The sequence below is a fragment of the Somniosus microcephalus genome, chromosome 12 (genome assembly GCF_052327205.1).
Source record: "Somniosus microcephalus isolate GS21.2 chromosome 12, FLI_Smic_1.0, whole genome shotgun sequence".
Taxonomy (NCBI): Eukaryota; Metazoa; Chordata; class Chondrichthyes; order Squaliformes; family Somniosidae; genus Somniosus; species Somniosus microcephalus.
In genome coordinates this window covers 212,654,409-212,675,057 of record NC_140998.1, presented here as the reverse complement: position 1 = coordinate 212,675,057, position 20,649 = coordinate 212,654,409, and the positions used below count along the sequence as shown (strand labels likewise).

Genomic DNA, 20,649 nt, shown 5'->3' with positions numbered 1-20,649 from the left:
TATGGCCGTCGGCCGGCTATTTGACTGCGCGAGGCGTCACATGCGCTTCTCGCCACGGTCGGCTGGATCCTGACCGGGAATCTCGGGCCGCTCCTTCGCCTCTCGCTGTGGCCCATGGCTGCTGAGGATACGCCGAGCTGTCCCTAACCCAGGCTGCCTCCGTACAGTGCGAGGATGGACCCTGGGGTCTTTCCAGTCTGTGCGACTCAGTACGACGAGTAACAGCTCGCCCATCGCCTTCGACTTTTAGCCGTATTGAAACTGTGTCGCATTGACCCCTTCGTGTCGATACCAGGGAGAGCTCAGGACTTGAAGCTGATCAGTTTTGACAGGCGTGGTAAGACTGTGCATTGCGTCAAGGAATGATCGAGGTCTTTGAAACATAGAAACATCGAAGATAGGAGCAGGAGTAGGCCATTCGGCCCCTCGAGCCTGTTCCGCCATTTAATGAGATCACGGCTGATCATCCAAATCCAGTACCCTGTCCCTGCCTTTTCCCCATATCCCTTGATCCCTTTAGCCTTAAGAAATATATCTAACTCCTTCTTGAATATATTTAATGAATTGGCCTCCACTGCCTTCTGTGGTAGAGAATTCCACAGGTTCACCACTCTCTGGGTGAAGAAATCCCTCCTCATCTCTGTCCTAAATGGATTACCCCTTATCCTTAGACTGTGACCCCTGGTTCTGGACTCCCCGACCGTCGGGAACATCCTTCCTGCATCTAGTCCTGTTAGAATTTTAAAAGTTTCATTGAGCTCCCCTCTCATTCTTCTAAACTCCAGCGAGTATAAGCCCAATCGACCCAATCTCTCCTCATACGTCATTCCTGCCATCCCAGGTATCAGTCTGGTGAATCTTTGCCGCACTCCCTCCATGGCAAGAACATCCTTCCTCAGATAAGCGATCACTCGGCACTAATCTCATTGAGAGGGCTCAGACACAAGAACATAAGAAATAGGAGCAGGAGTCGGCCATTCGGCCCCTCGAGCCTGCTCTGCCATTCAATGAGATCATGGCTGATCTTCGACCTCAACTCCACTTCCCCGCCCAATCCCCATATCCCTTGATTCCTTTAATATTCCAAAATCTATCGATCTCAGTCTTGAATATACTCAACGACTGAGCCTCCACAGCCCTCTGGGGTAGAGAATTCCAAAGATTCACCGACCTCTGAGTGAAGAAATTTCTCCCCATCTCAGTCCTAAATGGCCGATCCCTATTCTGAGACTGTGACCCCTGGTTCTAGACTCCCCGGACAGGGGGAAACATCCTCCCTGCATCTACCCTGTCAAGCTCTAAGAATTTTGTATGTTTCACTGAGATCACCCCTCCTCCTTCGAAACTCCAGAGAATATCGGCCCGTTCTACTCAATCGCACCTCCTCGGACAACCCCAGTCACCCCATCTCATCGACTTGTTAGACAAAAGCTCAACTGCCTCGCAGCCATTGTCCGAAGGCTAATTTTGGCCGCACGGCGTGTTGTCTGTGCTGCCTGTTTTCGATAATCCCCGCCTCTTCGCCCTTTATGTCGACGGTTGCCACGGTGACCGCTGACAGCCAAGGCCGTTCCCTGTGGCTGATGTGTGATCCAGCCCCACACCTGCAGGGTTAAAGGGCGTGAGCTTATCGATGGTCATAGAATCGTAGAAAGTTACAGCACGGAAGGAGGCCATTCCGGCCCATCCTGTCCGCGCCGGCCAACAAAGCTATCCAGCCTAATCCCACTTCCCAGCTCTTGGTCTGTAGCCCTGCAGGTTAGAGCATCCCAAGTGCACATCCAAGTACTTTTTAAATGTAGTTAGGGTTCCTGCCTCTACCACCCTTTCAGGCAGTGAGTTCCAGACCCCCACAACCCTCTGGGTGAAGAAATTTCCCCTCAAATCCCCTCTAAACCTTCCCCCAATTACTTTAAATCTGTGCCTCCTGGTTTTTGACCCCTCTGCTAAGGGAAATAGGTCCTTTCTATCCACTTTATCTAGGCCCCTCAATTTTATACACCTCTAAGGTCTCCCCTCAGCCTCCTCTGCTCCAAAGAAAACAACCCCAGCCCATCCAATCTTCCCTCATAGCTAAGATTCTCTACTGCCGGCAACATCCTTGTAAATCTCCTCTGTACCCTCTCCAGTGCAATCACGTCTTTCCTGTAATGTGGTGACCAGAACTGTACGCAGTCCTCTAGCTGTGGCCTAACTAGTGTTTTATACAATTCAAGCATAACCTCCCTGCTCTTGTATCCTAATAAAGGCAAGCATTCCGTATGCTGCCTTAACCACCTTATCTACCTGGCCTGCTACCTTCAGGGATACTTGTTGATCGCAGTAACGAAACAGGCCCGTATGTTAATCTTGCAGTGCGGATGTCTCCGTGCAGTGTCGGTGTACTCGACGAGCACTGGGGGTTCACTCGACGAGCAGCATAGCAGCAACCTCGCTCTCCATCGCTGCGCCATTGACGGCCGTGCCTTCAGCCGCCCGAACTCTGGAATTCCCTCCCTAAACCTCTCCGCCTCTCTCTCCCCTCTAAAACCTACGGAGATGGTTTATCGCAGTTCCCGCCTGTTTACGTAACGCACTTAAATTTACCTGCAAGCACTTCTTGCTGCACTTTTCTTTTTAGAACATCGACAGAGAGGCGGAGAGGTTTAGGGAGGGAATTCCAGAGCTCGGAGCCCAGGCAGCTGAAGGCACGGCCTTATTCCCTTATACAGGAAACTTAGGTTTATCTGGAGGTTGTATGTACAGAAACCTCAATCTAACGGCAGAAATCAGCAGCCGTTTTGGTTAGGTTTTTTTTCTTCTAGCATTTTTTCAACAGTCAGGCTCTGGCAAGCGTCTCTGTAGCTTAGCAACAGCTTCAGAGACGCTTCCAAGGTACGGGCCGAGTGTTTACAAGCTGTTGCTAAGCAACAGTGTTTGTTGTCCGATACGGAGATGAAAACCTCCGTATCCTTCAACATTAGCGCTGGTCTAGATAGATCGGCAACAGCTCGGTGCCGTCGGTGCCGGATATCGTGAAGTTTCCTGTAAAATGAATCGAGAGGTTACAGTAAAATTTACGGAGCAATGTCGGGGCTGTGAATATACGTGGGAAGTTCGTGCTGTTGACTAATTGTTCTTTTGTTCCCCTCCCCCTCTCCCTGCCCTACCAAACAGAATTTGGCCTATGGCCTCTCGTTCATCAGGTTCAACTCCATGCCTGAAGACGATGAAAAGGCCGCCAGCCCCTCCTCGCCGGTGAGTGTGAAGATAAACCCGAGCACCGCGCGCACATCCTCTTCCGGTCTGGCCCGTTGCGTAACCTTGAAAGAAAGTAAGAAAGAACTCGCATTTCTCCAGCGCCTTTCACCACCTCAGGACGTCCCAAAGCGCTTCACAGCCAATGAAGTGCTTTTTTTGAAGTGTGGTCACTGTTGCAATGTAGGAAACGGGGCAGCCAATTTGTGCACGGCAAGCTCCCACAAACAGCAATGTGATAAATGAACAGATCATCTGTTAGTGATGTTGGTTTGAGGGATAAATATCGGCCCTGGGACCGATTGGCTGCTGCGTTTCCCACCTTACAACAGTGACTCCACTTCAGAATGTACTTCATTGGCTGTAAAGCGCTTTGAGGCGTCCGGTGGTCGTGTAAGGCGCTGGAGAAATGCGAGTCTTTCGTTTTTCTATTTTACAAGGACTGTGTGGGGCTGAAAGAGACGGCGGTAAAGATCAGCTGCTGCAGTTTCACTGATGGAGGTGGACATCCTGAGCGGGAGTCGGGTCGAATACTCGTGGCCTTGATGGTCGATTGAAAATTTTAGTAGAGAAATATTTTTATTTTAATATTTGTGTGACGAGATTAAAACAAACAAAAGGTACCTTTTCTGCCCTCTGCCAATTTCAGAGGTAGGAATGTTCTTTCACATCTCATAATCTACTCTTGTTGAAATAGGCGTTTCTCCAGAAAAGAGAAGGCTGAGGGGTGACCTGATCGAGGTCTTCAAAATTATGAAGGGCTTCGATAGGGTAGAGGTAGAGAAGATGTTTCCACTTGTGGGGGAGACCAGAACTAGGGGCCATCAATATAAGAGAGTCACTGATAAATCCAATAGGGAATTCAGGAGAAACTTCTTTCCCCAGAGAGTGGTGAGAATGGGGAACTCGCTCCCACAGGGAGTGGTTGAGGCGAAGAGCAGAGATACATTTAAGGGGAAGCTGGATAAACACATGAGGGAGAAAGGAATAGAAGGATATGGTGATGGGGTGAGATGAAGATGGGTGGGAGGAGGCTGGTGTTGATGGGGTGAGATGAAGAGGGGTGGGAGGAGGCTGGTGTTGATGGGGTGAGATGAAGAGGGGTGGGAGGAGGCTGGTGTTTACGGGGTGAGATGAAGAGGGGTGGGAGGAGGCTGGTGTTGATGGGGTGAGATGAAGAGGGGTGGGAGGAGGCTGGTGTTGGTGGGGTGAGATGAAGAGGGGTGGGAGGAGGCTGGTGTTTACGGGGTGAGATGAAGAGGGGTGGGAGGAGGCTGGTGTTTACGGGGTGAGATGAAGAGGGGTGGGAGGAGGCTGGTGTTGATGGGCTGAGATGAAGAGGGGTGGGAGGAGGCTGGTGTTGGTGGGGTGAGATGAAGAGGGGTGGGAGGAGGCTGGTGTTGATGGGGTGAGATGAAGAGGGGTGGGAGGAGGCTGGTGTTGGTGGGGTGAGATGAAGAGGGGTGGGAGGAGGCTGGTGTTGGTGGGGTGAGATGAAGAGGGGTGGGAGGAGGCTGGTGTTTACGGGGTGAGATGAAGAGGGGTGGGAGGAGGCTGGTGTTGGTGGGGTGAGATGAAGAGGGGTGGGAGGAGGCTGGTGTTTACGGGGTGAGATGAAGAGGGGTGGGAGGAGGCTGGTGTGGAGCACAAACACCAGCACGGACCACATGGGTCGAATGGCCTGTTTCTGTCCTGTGTGATACAGAGCGAGCCCTGGAGGTGAAAAGGATAAAAGGTTCCTTTATCTCTTCCCCCATCACTGAAATCTGTTAATCTGACCAGTGGGGGTGTTAAAGCACCAAAAATCCATAATATATTAAATTTGTAACCCCTTATTTAGGCTTCAGGAGTCTGCGACGCACCATGCGGTCTGGAGTTGCGCGCATCTGCCGCTAGATCGAGCTTCATCAGCTCCAGTACTCCGATAGCTGGCCCTTTCCCCAGCGTGTCACTGAAGCACTGAGGGAGATTGGCTTCGTCCTGACTCTTTCTGTCGGCAATGTTGTGGGAAATCCACCAGCTGGGTGGGACTGCACTCGCCTGGTTCCATTCTTATCTATCTAATCGTAGCCAGAGAATCACCTGCAATGGCTTCTCTTCCCGCTCCCGCATCGTTACCTCTTGGTGTCCCCCAAGGATCTATCCTTGGCCCCCTCCTAGTTCTCATCTACATGTTGCCCCTTTTAAAAAATTTGTTTTGTGGGATGTGGGCGTCGCTGGGAAGGCCAGCATTTATTGCCCAGCCCTAATTGCCCCTTGAGAAGGTGGTGGTGAGCCGCCGCCTTGAACCGCTGCAGTCCGTGTGGTGAAGGTGCTCCCACAGTGCTGTTAGGGAGGGAGTTCCAGGATTTTGACCCAGCGACGATGAAGGATCGACGATATATTTCTAAGTCAGGATGGTGTGTGACTTGGAGGTGGTGGTGTTCCCATGCGCCTGCTGCCCTTGTCCTTCTAGGTGGAAGAGGTGGCGGGTTTGGAAGGTGCTGCCGAAGAAGCCTTGGCGAGTTGCTGCAGTGCATCTTGTAGATGGTCCACACTGCAGCCACGGTGCGCCGGTGGTGGAGGGAGTGAATGTTTAAGGTGGTGGATGGGGTGCCGATCAAGCGAGCTGCTTTGTCCTGGATGGTGTTGAGTGTTGTTGGAGCTGCACTCATCCAGGCAAGTGGAGAGTATTCCATCACACTCCTGACTTGTGCCTTGTAGATGGTGGAAAGGCTTTGGGGAGTCAGGAGGTGAGACACTCACTGCAGAATACCAAGCCTCTGCCCTGCTCTTGTTGCCACAGTATTTATGTGGCTGGTCCAGTTAAGTTTCTGGTCAATGGTGACCCCCATGATGTTGATGGTGGGGGATTCGGCGATGGTAATGCCGTTGAATGTCAAGGGGCGGTGGTTAGACTCTCGCTTGTTGGAGATAGTCATTGCCTGGCACTTGTGTGGCGCGAATGTTACCTGCCACTGATCAGCCCAAGCCTGAATGTCGTCCAGGTCCTGGCGACATCATCCGAAAACACAGCGTCAGTTTCCACATGTACGCTGACGACACCCAGCTCTACCACTTCTCTCGACCCCTCCACGGTCTCTAAATTGTCAGACTGCTTGTCCGACATCCATTTCTGGATGAGCAGAAATTTTCTCCAATTAAAATTCGGGAAGACTGAAGCCATTGTTTTCGTTCCCCGCCACAAACTCCGTTCCCGAGCCACCGACTCCATCCCTCTCCCTAACACCTGTCTGAGGCTGAACCACACTGTTCGCAACCTTGGTGTCATATTTGACACTGAAATGAGCTTCCGACCACATGTCTTCAGCATAACTAAGACCGCCCACTTCCACCTCTAACATCGTCCGTCTCCCCCCCTGCCTCAGCTCATCCGCTGCTGAAACCCTCATCCATGCCTTTGTTAACTCGAGACTTGACTATTCCGACTCACTCCTGGCCGGCCTCCCACATTCCACTCTACGTAAACTTGAGCTCATCCAAAACTCTGCTGCCCCGTGTCCTACCTCGCACCCAGTCCCGTTCACCCATCGCCCCTGTGCTCGCTGCCCCGTGTCCTAACTCGCACCCAGTCCCGTTCGCCCATCACCCCTGTGCTCACTGCCCCGTGTCCTAACTCGCACCCAGTCCCGTTCACCCATTGCCCCTGTGCTCGCTGCCCCATGTCCTAACTCGCACCCAGTCCCGTTCACCCATCGCCCCTGTGCTCACTGCCCCGTGTCCTAACTCGCACCAAGTCCCGTTCGCCCATCTCCCCTGTGCTCGCTGACGTACATTGGCTCCCGGTTAAGCAAAGCCTCGATTTCAAAATTCTCATCCTTGTTTTCAAATCCCTCTGTGGCCTCCTCGCCCTCCTCCCTATCTCTGTAACCTCCTCCAGCCCCTACAACCCTCCCTATCTCTGTAACCTCCTCCAGCCCCTACAACCCTCCCTATCTCTGTAACCTCCTCCAGCCCCTGCAACCCTCCCCTATCTCTGTAACCTCCTCCAGCCCCTACAACCCTCCCTATTGCTGTAACCTCCTCCAGCCCCTACAACCCTCCCTATCTCTGTAACCTCCTCCAGCCCCTACAACCCTCCCTATTGCTGTAACCTCCTCCAGCCCCTACAACCCTCCCTATCTCTGTAACTTCCTCCAGCCCCTGCAACCCTCCGAGATCTCTGCGCTCCTCCAATTCTGGCCTCTTGAACATCTCCCTGATTTCCATCGCTCCACCATTGGCGGCCGTGCCTTCAGCCGCCTGGGCCCTGAGCTCTGGAATTCCCTCCCTAAACCTCTCCGCCTCTCTCCCCTCCTTTAAGACGCTCCTTAAAACCGACCTCTTTGACCCAGCTTTTGGTCGCCCGTCCTAATATCTCCTTGTGTGGGCTCGGTGTCAAATTCTGTCTTGATTTACGTTCCTGTGAACCGCCTCGGGAGGTTTTACTAGGTATAAGCACTACCAACTTTGGTAAGGAGCTGTGTTTTCTTTTCTCCCCCCCACCCCCTACACACAGAAGATCACCAAACTGGGTCAGTTCATGGTCCGGGATGAGGAAGGGAGCAGCAACAGCCTAAAGCCGGGCAGTTTGTTCTTCAGTCGGGCCAGCCGGCCGCATCTCAGCCCACCCGCAGGTCAGTACGACAGGAGCAGCGGGCGGGTGGGTGGGGTGTCGGTGGAGTAAGGGGGAGAGGAGAATCGCCTTTCTACGGCACCTTTCATAGAAACATAGAAGATAGGAGCAGGAGTCGGCCATTCGGCCCCTCGAGCCTGCTCCGCCATTCAATGAGATCATGGCTGATCATCCAAACTCATTACCCTGTCCCTGCCTTCTCCCCATATCCCTTGATCCCTTTAGCCTTAAGAAATGTATCCAACTCCTTCTTGAATATATTTAATGAATTGGCCTCGACTGCCTTCTGTGGTAGAGAATTCCACAGGTTCACCACTCTCTGGGTGAAGAAATTCCTCCGCATCTCAGTCCTAAATGGCTTCCCCCTTATCCTTAGACTGTGACCCCTGGTTCTGGACTCCCCTGCCATCGGGTGCATCCTTCCTGCATCTAGTCTGTCTAGTCCTGTTAGAATTTTATAAGTTTCAATGAGATCCCCTCTCATTCTTCTAAACTCCAGCGAGTACAAGCCCAATCGACCCAATCTCTCCTCATACGTCATTCCTGCCATCCCAGGTATCAGCCTGGTGAATCTTTGCTGAACTCCCTCCATGGCAAGAACATCCTTCCTCAGATAAGGCGACCAAAACTGCACACAATACTCCAGATGTGGTCTCACCAAGGCCCTGTACAACTGTAGCAAGACATCCTTGTTCCTGTACTCGAACCCTCTTGCTACGAAGGCCAACATACCATTTGCCTTCTTAACCACCTGCTGCACCTGCATGCTTACCTTCAGCGACTGGTGCACAAGAACACCCAGGTCTCGTTGCACTTCCCCTTCTCCCAATCTATTGCCATTCAGATAATCTGCCGCCTTGTTTTTGACACCAAAGTGGATACCCTCGCATTTATCCACGTTATATTGCATCTGCCCAATCACCCAACCTGTCCAAATCATACTGGAGTTTCTCGGCATCCTCCTCACAGCACACACGCCCACCCAGCTTTGTGTCGTCTGCAAACTTGGAGATATTACATCTAGTTCCCTCGTCTAGATCATTAATATATATTGTGACTAGCTGGGGCCCTAGTACCGATCCCTGCGGTACCCCCACTAGTCACTGCTTGCCACTCGGGAAAAAGACACCGCCTCTGGACGTCCCAAAGCGTTTCACCGCCAATTTGAAGTGTAGTCACTGTTGTAATGCAGGTAACAGTGCCGGCTGCCGCATTCTTCAACCAGCCACGAGGGGGCAGGCTCGAGCAGTCTGCTGAAGTCGAGATTAAGGATTTACTCCCTTTGCTGTAACATGGCCGTGCCCCTCCCAATGTGGCCCTGCCCCCGTCATAGGCACGTGACCTCCCCCTGTAAAGCCACTTACCGAATGCTGGTTCCTTATGACCTGGAGCTAGAAAATTACCAGCGCTCGCCATTCTGCAAACTTTGCTCAGCTTTATAAAAAAAAAAATGCAATTGAACTCTAGGTGACCTCCTAAACTTTGCGTGGCTTCCAAGTGTCAGGCGATGAAGACACAGTTGTACACCAGTTGTGAGGAGGATGCGAGGAATCTTCGAGGGGATCTAGACAGGCTAAGTGAGTGGGCAAGAACATGGCAGATGGAATACAATGTGGAGAAATGTGAAGTTATCCACTTTGGTAGGAAAAGCAGTGTATTTTTTAAATGGCGAGAGATTGGGAAATGTTGGTGTTCAGAGGGACCTGGGTGTCCTTGTACACGAATCACTGAAAGTCAACATGCAGGTACAGCAAGCAATTAGGAAAGCAAATGGGATGTTGGCCTTTATTACAAGAGGATTTGAGTATAAGAGTAAAGACGTCTTACTGCAATTATATAGGGCCCTGGTGAGACCACACCTGGAGTATTGTGGACAGTTCTGGTCTCCTTACCTAAGGAAGGATATACTTGCCATAGAGGGAGTGCAACGAAGGTTCACCAGACTGGTTCCTGGGATGGGGGGATTGTCCTATGAGGAGAGATTGAGTAGACTAGGCCTATATTCTCTAGAGTTTAGAAGAATGAGAGGTGATCTCATTGAAACATACAAAATTCTTACAGGGATTGACAGGGTAGATGCAGGGAGGATGTTTCCCCCTGGCTGGGGAGTCTAGAACCAGGGGTCACAGTCTCAGAATAAGCGGTCGGTCATTTAGGACTGAGATGAGGAGGAATTTCTTCACTCGGAGGGCAGTGAATCTTTGGAATTCTATTTGGGGATAGAAATGACCCAATTGTTGCCCATTCTGGCAAGGACTTGTGTCACTACGCGTGCGGCCCTTCATTTTATTTCCCACTCCCTCCTCCTCCAGCCGCGTCCGCCTCTTCGCCGAGCGACAAGTCGACGGCGAGCTACGCTGCGGCCGCCTTGCAGGCGAGCGGCGTCGCGTCTCCGAGCTCTCTGTCCACGCCGCCTGGGCCCAAGGAGAAGTCCGCCACAAAGACCGGCTCCAGCACGTCTTCCCCGAAGGTACGCCGTTTTCCTTTTTGGGAAAAGTCGGGGGGCGGGCGGGATTTCTCTCAGTCAGGGCTGGGAAGGCAGTCGGATTGGTCCATGGGTCACTGCTGTCGAATCGCAGAGCACAGAGAGGAGGCCATTCGGCCCATCGTGCCTGCTCTTGAGGGACATCTACTTGTGCGATTGGGTGGCTGGAATTCAGGCAAGATTGAACAGGCTGGGCCTCTTGTTTTTTTAAAATTTGTTTATTGGATGTGGGAATCGCTGGCAAGGCCGGCATTTATTGCCCTCGAAGGTGGTGGTGAGCCGCCACCTTGAACCGCTGCAGTCCGTGTGGTGATGGTTTCATTCTTGTGTTTCGTAGCGGTTTGTTACAACGGAGTGGCTTGCGAGGCCATTTCAGAGGGCAGTTGAGAGTCGACCACATTGCGGTGGGTCTGGAGTCACACATATAGGCCAGACCGGGTAAGGGCAGTAGATTTCCTTCCCGAAAGGACATTAATGAACCAGATGGGCTTTTACGACAATCTGATAATTTCATGGTCACCATTGCTGATGCTAGCTTTTTATTCCAGATTTATTTAATTAACGGAATTTTAAATTGAACTCAAGTCTCTGGATCATTCGTCCAGGCCTCTGGATTACCAGTGACCTAACCGCTATGCCACCGTTCTCTCTAGGAAAGAGAAGGCTCAGGGGCGATCTAATAGAGGTCTTTGAAATTATGAAGGGTTTTGATGAGGTAGATGTAGAGATGATTCCACTTGTGGGGGAGACCAGAACTAGGGGCCATCAATATAAGATAGTCACTAATAAATCCAATCGGGAATTCAGGAGAAACTTCTTTCCCCAGAGAGAGGTGAGAATGGGGAACTCGCTACCACAGGGAGTGGTTGAGGCGAAGAGCAGAGATGCATTTCAGGGGAAACTGGATAAACACATGAGGGAGAAAGGAATAGAAGGATATGGTGATGGGTTGAGATGAAGAGGGGTGGGAGGAGGCTGGTGCTGATGGGGTGAGATGAAGAGGGGTGGGAGGAGGCTGGTGTTGATGGGGTGAGATGAAGAGGGGTGGGAGGAGGCTGGTGTTGATGGGGTGAGATGAAGAGGGGTGGGAGGAGGCTGGTGTTGACGGGGTGAGATGAAGAGGGGTGGGAGGAGGCTGGTGTTGATGGGTGAGATGAAGAGGGGTGGGAGGAGGCTGGTGTTGATGGGGTGAGATGAAGAGGGGTGGGAGGAGGCTGGTGTTGATGGGGTGAGATGAAGAGGGGTGGGAGGAGGCTGGTGTGGAGCATGGGCCGAATGGCCTGTAAAATTCGATGTAGCTGTATGTGATGAACTCTAAGCCACTGTGCCACCACCTTCCTGTCCGGTGAACGCTGCGGTGAATGTGACGGTGAGCGGTTACGATGTTTGCGTTGCAGCACCAGACCCCGGGGAAAAGGAAGTTTGACTTTCCGAAGGAGCGACTGAGCACCCCGCCTGTCAAAAAGGAAAATGTGGGCGAAGGTTTGGAAGCCTCCAGTAAGAGGACGAGCCCGCTACAGTCCACGACGAAAAAGTTCAAAGGTAAATAGAAGATAGGAGCAGGAGTCGGCCATTCGGCCCCTCGAGCCCACTCCGCCATTCAATGAGATCATGGCTGATCATCCAAACTCAGTACCCTGTCCCTGCCTTCTCCTCATATCCCTTGATCCCTTTAGCCTTAAGAAATATATCTAACTCCTTCTTGAATATATTTAATGAATTGGCCTCCACTGCTTTCTGTGGTAGAGAATTCCACAGGTTCACCGCTCTCTGGGTGAAGAAATTCCTCCTCATCTCAGTCCTAAATGGCTTACCCCTTATCCTTAGACTGTGACCCCTGGTTCTGGACTCCCCGACCATCGGGAACATCCTTCCTGCATCTAGTCTGTCCAGTCCTGTTAGAATTTTTATAATTTTTATAAGTTTTAATGAGATCCCCTCTCATTCTTCTAAACTCCAGCGAGTACAAGCCCAATCGACCCAATCTCTCCTCATACGTCACTCCTGCCATCCCAGGTATCAGCCTGGTGAATCTTCGCTGAACTCCCTCCATGGCAAGAACATCCTTCCTCAGATAAGGTAGGCGCGTTTATATGAAAAATAACATTCAGGATTTAAGACTGAGATCAACGTGACACCTTGGGTGAGACCACACCTGGAGTACTGTGTGCAGTTTTGGTCCCCTTACCTAAGGAAGGATATACTTGCCATAGAGGGAGTGCAGCAAAGGTTCACCAGACTGGTTCCTGGGATGGGGGGGATTGTCCTATGAGGAGAGATTGAGTAGACGAGGCCTATACTCTCTAGAGTTTAGAAGAATGTGAGGTGATCTCATTGAAACATACAAGATTCTTACAGGACTTGACAGGGTAGATACTGGGAGGATGTTTCCCCCTGTCCGGGTAGTCTAGAACCAGAGGTCTCCGTCTCAGGATAAGGGGTCGGCCATTTAGGACTGAGATGTGGAGGAATTTCTTCACTCGGAGGGCGGTGAATCTTTGGAATTCTCTGCCCCAGAGGGCTGTGGAGGCTCAGTCGTTGAGTATATTCAAGGCCGAGATAGGTAGATTTTTTGATATTTGGAGAATCGAGATATGAGGATCGGGCGGGAAAGTGGAGATGAGGTAGATCAGCCCTGATCTTATTGAATGGCGGAGCAGGCTCGAATGGCCGACTCCTGCTCCTATTTCTTACGATCTCCGTCAGCAGAAGTGAATTAACATATGTGGAAAATAATGTAATATTCAGTCCTCCATGTGACTCCTTGTGGTTAACTAATTTAAAACCTGAAACGCAGTTTAACAATTGGCCAAATATGAAGCTCGCTTGATTAACTTATAAATGTGTAATTTTCAAGATGTGTTTTTTTTCCGTTCCTGGGATGGCGAGGCCCAGCATTTATTGCCCATCCCTAATTGCCCTCAAGAAGGTGGTGGTGAGCCGCCTTCTTGAACCGCTGCAGTCCGCGTGGTTTCGTAGCAGTTTGTTACAACTGAGTGTCTCGCTGGGCCCTTTCAGAGGGCAGTTAAGAGTCAACCACATTGCTGCGAGTCTGGAGTCACACATATCGGCCAGACCGGGCAAAGGCAGCAGATTTCCTTCCCTGAAGGACACTAGTGAACCAGATGTGTGTTTCCAACAATCCGATAGTTTTTTATTCCAGCTGCCGTGGTGGGATTTGAACTCGCGTCTCTGGGCCATTAGTCCGGGCCTCTGGATTACTCTCCCAATGACATGACCACAGTGCTACCGTTCCCCTTATGTTGCTCAACCTCAGGGGGGCGGTGAGTGCACTCGTCTCCGATTGGCTTCCATTTGGCAGAGTCCTGAATAATGCCCGCAGCACAAGCTCAATTGTGCGTCTGCGCAGTTCGGCGCCAAGTTTAACACAGGAAACTTTGTGCTATCCGGCACCCACGGGACCGAGCTGCTGCCGTTGCCTCAAAACTGCCGTACTCTCCAGAGTTAATGTTGAGAGATACGGAGATTCTTATCGCAGTATTTGACAACAAACACTGTTGCTTAGCAACAGCTTCTAAACACTCGGGCGTGGCCTGCAAGCCTCTAGCTGAAGCTGTTGCTATAGCTACAGACCTTGCACAGCTTGACTGTTCAAACAAAGCCAAAAAAACAAACAAAAAGAATAAAAAACGGCTGTTGATTTTTGCCAGTGGCTCCAGATTGCCGGATAGCTCACCTCCGGATAGCGCAAAGTTTCCTGTATAAAGCGAGCGAGTTAGGAGCCGTGCATCGAACATGATCTGCGAGAAGATGGAGGGGGCGGGTGGGGGGATGGAATCTAGAAATGTGCTCCCGGGTTGTCTCTTTCCACGATCTATTAATCCATTCTGGCGTGTGGGGACCTGCAAACTGTCCGGCTGATTCAGCTTTTCTAGCTTTGTGACGCGTGACGCTGACCTCTGCCCTCTGACCCCGGATTCTGGTTCTGTGATTTGCCCTGGGGGTCAAGGGAGCCGAGGTCATCAGTGTCGAGCCAAGACCCTTTGGAAACCGATCCGACTGCCAACTTCTTCTGAATTAATCAGCCTGAGTCGCAAGTAATAGGTCGTAGAACGACATGCGAAGATCGTAAGAAATAGGAGCAGGAGTCGGCCATACGGCCCCTCGAGCCTGCTCCGCCATTCAGTAAGATCATGGCTGACCTTCGACCTCGACGCCACATTCCTGCCCGATTTTTTTTTTTCCCCCCCCCCCCCCCCAAATATTCCTCGATTCCCCTCGAGTCCAAAAATCTATCGATCTCTGTCTTGAATATTCTCAACGACTGAGCCTCCACAGCCCTCTGGGGCAGAGAATTCCAAAGATTCACCGCCCTCGGAGTGAAGAAATTCCTCCCCTGTTTAACGCCTCTTCCGAAAGACAGCCCCTCCGACAGTGCGGCGTTCCCTCAGTGCTGCCCCTCCGACAGTGCGGCGTTCCCTCAGTGCTGCCCCTCCGACAGTGCGGCGCTCCCTCAGTGCTGCCCCTCCGACAGTGCGGCGCTCCCTCAGTACGGCCCCTCCGACAGTGCGGCGCTCCCTCGCGGCCACCCCTCCGACGGCGCGGCGCTCCCTCAGTACTGCCCCTCCGACAGTGCGGCGCTCCCTCAGTACTGCCCCTCCGACAGTACGGCGCTCCCTCAGTACTGCCCCTCCGACAGTGCGGCGCTCCCTCAGTAATGCCCCTCCGACAGTGCGGCGCTCCCTCAGTACTGCCCCTCCGACAGTACGGCGCTCCCTCAGTACTGCCCCTCCGACAGTGCGGCGCTCCCTCAGTACTGCCCCTCCGACAGTGCGGCGCTCCCTCAGTACTGCCCCTCCGACGGTGCGGCGCTCCCTCAGTACTGCCCTTCCGACGGTGCGGCGCTCCCTCAGTGCCGCCCCTCCGACGGCGCGGCACTCCCTCGGGGCTGCCCCTCCGACGGCGCGGCACTCCCTCACCGCGGTGTACCCGCCTGAATTATGGGCTCAGGTCTCGAGTGGGAGATCATACCCATGACCTTCTGACTCTTGTCCGAGACACGACTGGTACCGACGCGAGCACAATTTGCAGAAATCACATCCGATGCTCGGTAAAGGCTCGCAAGCATTAAGCCAGTTTGCATTGTTGCCAAGCACCCAGTCAGATATCTGACCCACTCTGCCTCGGCCCACTACTCACCATTATCCTTCATAATTCCAAATGAGCCACTCGCCCATTATTGTCATCACCTCCGGATATTGGAGTTGGTTAAGTGGGTTTATAATCTGAGCTTTAGTGTTCTTGCCAGCAACATGCTGCTCGAATTACTGCAATTACTATATACTTAAAATTAATCTCCATTACTCGTTTACAACCACAGTGAGCCAGGGCTGGAGGAACGAGCGTTTGCCAATCTATTTGGAAATCAGCACTGCTGATGACATTCTCTGCTGCCTTAAGGAGCACGCAGAAGCTGGGAAATTTAATCTGTATTGTTTCTGTTTTAATTTTATTGTCGGCCTGTGTGTGTGTGAGAGTCAGTGACGCTCCCAGGGCAGGTACAGCATGGGGTTAGATACAGAGTAAAGCTCCCTCTACACTGTCCCATCAAACGTGTGACATGTTTCCAGTTCCCACGAGGTGATCTACCACCTTTACCTGGAGCTCAAGGCTTGCACTAAGTTAAAAAGCATAGTTTAACAGTGGGGTTTGATCCCCTCAGACGCCGCACTGTCGGAGGGGCAGTGCTGAGGGAGCGCCGCACTGTCGGAGGGGCAGTGCTGAGGGAGCGCCGCACTGTCGGAGGGGCAGTACTGAGGGAGCGCCGCACTGTCGGAGGGGCAGTACTGAGGTAGCGCCGCACTGTCGGAGGGGCAGTACTGAGGGAGCGCCGCACTGTCGGAGGGGCTGTCCTTCGGATGAGACGTTAAACCGAGGCTCCGTCTGCCCCCTCGGGTGGACACGAGATCCCATGGCCACAATGTCGAAGAGCAGGGGAGGGGCGGGGGGGGGGGGAGGAGTTCTCCCCGGTGTCCTGGGCCCAATATTTATCCCTTAACCAACATCACTAAAACAGATGATCTGGTCATTTATCACATTGCTGTTTGTGGGAGCTTGCTGTGCACAAAGTGGCTGCTGCATTTTCTACTGTAAAGTGCCTCGGGACTTCCTGAAAGGCGCTGGAGAAATGCAAGTCTTTGTCTCTTGAAAAATGTCACCCGATCTTTTTTCTTTTCCCTCCGATCCCCCTTGCTCGTTGAACAGCAGAACCCACCACATCCCCACCCGCCGGCAAAACTGGCGCCCCCGCCGGCGCGCAGCCCGGCTCCTCGAAGAAAGGCCCGCCTTCGGGGAGGAAGCGGGCGAAGAAGGAGCGACGCGCTTCCGAGGAGCCCGTGGAGTTCCACCGCATCCTGGAGGGGACGGTCTTCGTGCTGAGTGGGTTTCAGAACCCTTTCCGCTCCGAGCTGCGCGACAAGGCTCTGGAAATGGGCGGCAAGTACCGGAGCGATTGGTCGTCCGACTGCACCCACCTCATGTACGTAAAACGCAGAACAACAACTTCTATTTATAGAGCGCCTTTGAGAACATAAGACGTAGGAGCAGGAGTCGGCCATTCGGCCCCTCGAGCCTGCTCTGCCATTCAATAAGATCATGGCTGATCTGATCTTGGCCTCAACTCCACTTTCCTGCCCGCTCCTCATAACCCTCGACTTCCCTGTTGCTCAAAAATCTGGAGGGATGGGCTTCGCTGGGAGAGCTAGGGCACTGGAGGGATGGGCTTCGCTGGGAGAGTTAGGGTACTGGAGGGATGGGCTTCGATGGGAGAGTTAGGGTACTGGAGGGATGGGCTTCGCTGGGAGAGTTAGGGTACTGGAGGGATGGGCTTCGATGGGAGAGTTAGGGTACTGGAGGGATGGGCTTCGCTGGGAGAGTTAGGGTACTGGAGGGATGGGCTTCGATGGGAGAGTTAGGGTACTGGAGGGATGGGCTTCGCTGGGAGAGCTAGGGTACTGGAGGGATGGGCTTCGATGGGAGAGTTAGGGTACTGGAGGGATGGGCTTCGATGGGAGAGTTAGGGTACTGGAGGGATGGGCTTCGATGGGAGAGTTAGGGTACTGGAGGGATGGGCTTCGATGGGAGAGTTAGGGTACTGGAGGGATGGGCTTCGATGGGAGAGTTAGGGTACTGGAGGGATGGGCTTCGATGGGGGAGTTAGGGTACTGGAGGGATGGGCTTCGATGGGAGAGTTAGGGTACTGGAGGGATGGGAGAGTTAGGGTACTGGAGGGATGGGCTTCGATGGGAGAGTTAGGGTACTGCAGGGATGGGCTTCGATGGGAGAGTTAGGGTACTGGAGGGATGGGCTTCGATGGGAGAGTTAGGGTACTGGAGAGATGGGCTTCGATGGGAGAGTTAGGGTACTGGAGGGATGGGCTTCGATGGGAGAGTTAGGGTACTGGAGGGATGGGCTTCGATGGGAGAGTTAGGGTACTGGAGGGATGGGCTTCGATGGGAGAGTTAGGGTACTGGAGGGATGGTCTTCGATGGGAGAGTTAGGGTACTGGAGGGATGGGCTTCGATGGGAGAGTTAGGGTACTGGAGGGATGGGCTTCGATGGGAGAGTTAGGGTACTGGAGAGATGGGCTTCGATGGGAGAGTTAGGGTACTGGAGGGATGGGCTTCGAGGGGAGAGTTAGGGTACTGGAGGGATGGGCTTCGATGGGAGAGTTAGGGTACTGGAGGGATGGGCTTCGATGGGAGAGTTAGGGTACTGGAGGGATGGGCTTCGATGGGAGAGTTAGGGTACTGGAGGGATGGGCTTCGATGGGAGAGTTAGGGTACTGGAGGGATGGGCTTCGATGGGAGAGTTAGGGTACTGGAGGGATGGGCTTCGATGGGAGAGTTAGGGTACTGGAGGGATGGGCTTCGATGGGAGAGTTAGGGTACTGGAGAGATGGGCTTCGATGGGAGAGTTAGGGGACGGGAGGGATGGGCTTTGATGGGAGAGTTAGGGTACTGGAGGGATGGGCTTCGATGGGAGAGTTAGGGTACTGGAGGGATGGGCTTCGATGGGAGAGTTAGGGTACTGGAGGGATGGGCTTCGATGGGAGAGTTAGGGTACTGGAGGGATGGGCTTCGATGGGAGAGTTAGGGTACTGGAGGGATGGGCTTCGATGGGAGAGTTAGGGTACTGGAGGGATGGGCTTCGATGGGAGAGTTAGGGTACTGGAGGGACGGGCTTCGATGGGAGAGTTAGGGTACTGGAGGGATGGGCTTCGATGGGAGAGTTAGGGTACTGGAGGGATGGGCTTCGATGGGAGAGTTAGGGTACTGGAGAGATGGGCTTCGATGGGAGAGTTAGGGTACTGGAGGGATGGGCTTCGATGGGAGAGTTAGGGTACTGGAGGGACGGGCTTCGATGGGAGAGTTAGGGTACTGGAGGGATGGGCTTCGATGGGAGAGTTAGGGCACTGGAGGGATGGGCTTCGATGGGAGAGTTAGGGTACTGGAGGGATGGGCTTCGATGGAGTTAGGGTACTGGAGGGATGGGCTTCGATGGGAGAGTTAGGGTACAAGTCTAGAGGTAACAAAGGCATGGATGAGGGCTTCAGCTGCGGATGAGCTGAGGCAAGATCGGAGACGGGCGATGTTACGGAGGTGGAAGTAAACGGTCTTAGTTATGTTGCGGATATGTGGTCGGAAGCTCATTTCAGGGTCAATTATGACACAGGTTGTGAATCCAGGCACATCGATCGTTAAAATCTCACGGACAGGTACAGAAAATAATCGAAAAGGCTAATGGAACGCTGGCCTTTATATCGAGAGGACTAGAGTACAAGGGGGTAGAAGTTATGCTGCAGCTACACAAAGCCCTGGTTAGACCACACCTGGAGCACTGGGAGCAGTTCTGGGCACCACACCTTAGGAAGGATATACTGGCCTTGGAGGGAGAGCAGCGTAGGTTTACCAGAATCACACCCGGACTCCAAGGGTTAAATTACGAGGAGAGATTACACAAACTAGGGTTGTATTCCCTGGAATTTAGAAGGTTAAAGGATGAATTGAGGTTTCAGGGTATTAAGGGGGAACTGATAGGGTAGATAGAGAGAGAAGCTATTTCCGCTGGTTGGGGATTCTAGGACTAGGGGGCAGAGTCTAAAAATTAGAGCCAGACCTTTCGGCAGTGAAGTGAGGAAATACTTCGACACACAAAGGGTGGTAGAAGTTTGGAACTCTCTTCCACAAACAGCAATTGATGCCGGGTCAATTGTTAATTTTAAATCTGAGATTGATGGATTTTTGTTAACCAAAGGTATTGAGGGAGATGGGGCAAAGGCGGGTGGATGGGGTTAGGTCACAGATCAGTCATGATCTCAATGGGGCAGAAATTCGGGTTGGGGGCTTGCCGCGCGTGCAAGCCCCCGATGTGCACTTGCCCGACGCGCCGGCCGTTGAGCTTCAGGGACGCCTGGAATTCCTATTTTAAAATGTTGACTCCCGGGCAGCGTCTGACGTCACGCCGCCCAGGAGTGCAGCCAGCGCGAAGCCTGGAGCGCGCAGTGCAAGTGAGACACGCCCCTTGAGGTCTCAGTTTAATAGGACACGCCCCCAATGCTTCTCACAAGCTGCAAAGTATTTTTACATGTAGAGCAGCATTTTAAATAGGTTTCTGGTATTTTTAAGAAGCTTTTGGTAACTTTTATAAACTTTTAAAAACGTTTACATTATTTTGAAGAATCTGAAGTAGTTTTAAACAGAATTAAAGCGATTTTTAAAGACTTTTAAAAGCCCTGAAAGCATTTTTTTCATTCCATTTATTTAATTAGCAACGTCGTCGTCATACGTGTCTTCACACTGTTCCCTTTGGGGAACTGTATGAAGTGGTGGAAGGATTTCTGGCCGTGATTAACGCTCCTTCCGTGACCGTAACCATCTTTGTACCAGCCATTAGGGTGGTTAGTCCTATGGCGGGAGGGTTTTACGGGCTCCCACAACCTATACAAGGCGGGGGGGCCACCCACAGCCATGGACGCAAATATCCCACTGGATGTCAACCCAGAATTTAGAGCCGGAGCTCCGACTCCACTTGCCGGGACTGTCTGGAGCGGGGTTAGAAACCCTACGCCGTGTGGCCCAGCGGCGGGGATGCTACCGCTACGCCAAAGGCCCACTCAGATTAGCAACGTGAAATGGCTGGAATGAGCACAATTCACGGCATTAAAAGAACTCACAATTGAATTGATGATGACCTCAGCAATCTCCTCAACGAGGTGGAGGCGCAGCGCCTGCTCATCATTGGTAATGAGAAGTCCAAGGCGCCGCAAAAAGGACAGATGATAGCTTGGTCT

The 20,649-nt window shown here is 52.5% G+C and overlaps 1 protein-coding gene across 3 annotated transcripts in view; it reads left to right on the top strand.

Annotated features, from left to right (window-relative positions):
• Nucleotides 1-20,649, top strand: part of xrcc1 (X-ray repair complementing 1) — a 79,323-nt gene that overhangs the window by 18,351 nt on the left and 40,323 nt on the right. The window contains exons 5-9 of one of the 3 annotated variants that reach the window (XM_086004018.1): nt 3,157-3,237; nt 7,736-7,853; nt 10,165-10,322; nt 11,735-11,879; nt 16,566-16,836. In XM_086004018.1, coding sequence (XP_085860144.1) covers nt 3,157-3,237; nt 7,736-7,853; nt 10,165-10,322; nt 11,735-11,879; nt 16,566-16,836 — 773 coding nt within the window. Of the gene's footprint in view, nt 1-3,156; nt 3,238-7,735; nt 7,854-10,164; nt 10,323-11,734; nt 11,880-16,562; nt 16,837-20,649 lie in introns of all 3 variants that reach the window. The other 2 variants (XM_086004017.1, XM_086004016.1) reach the window with 2 other exon arrangements.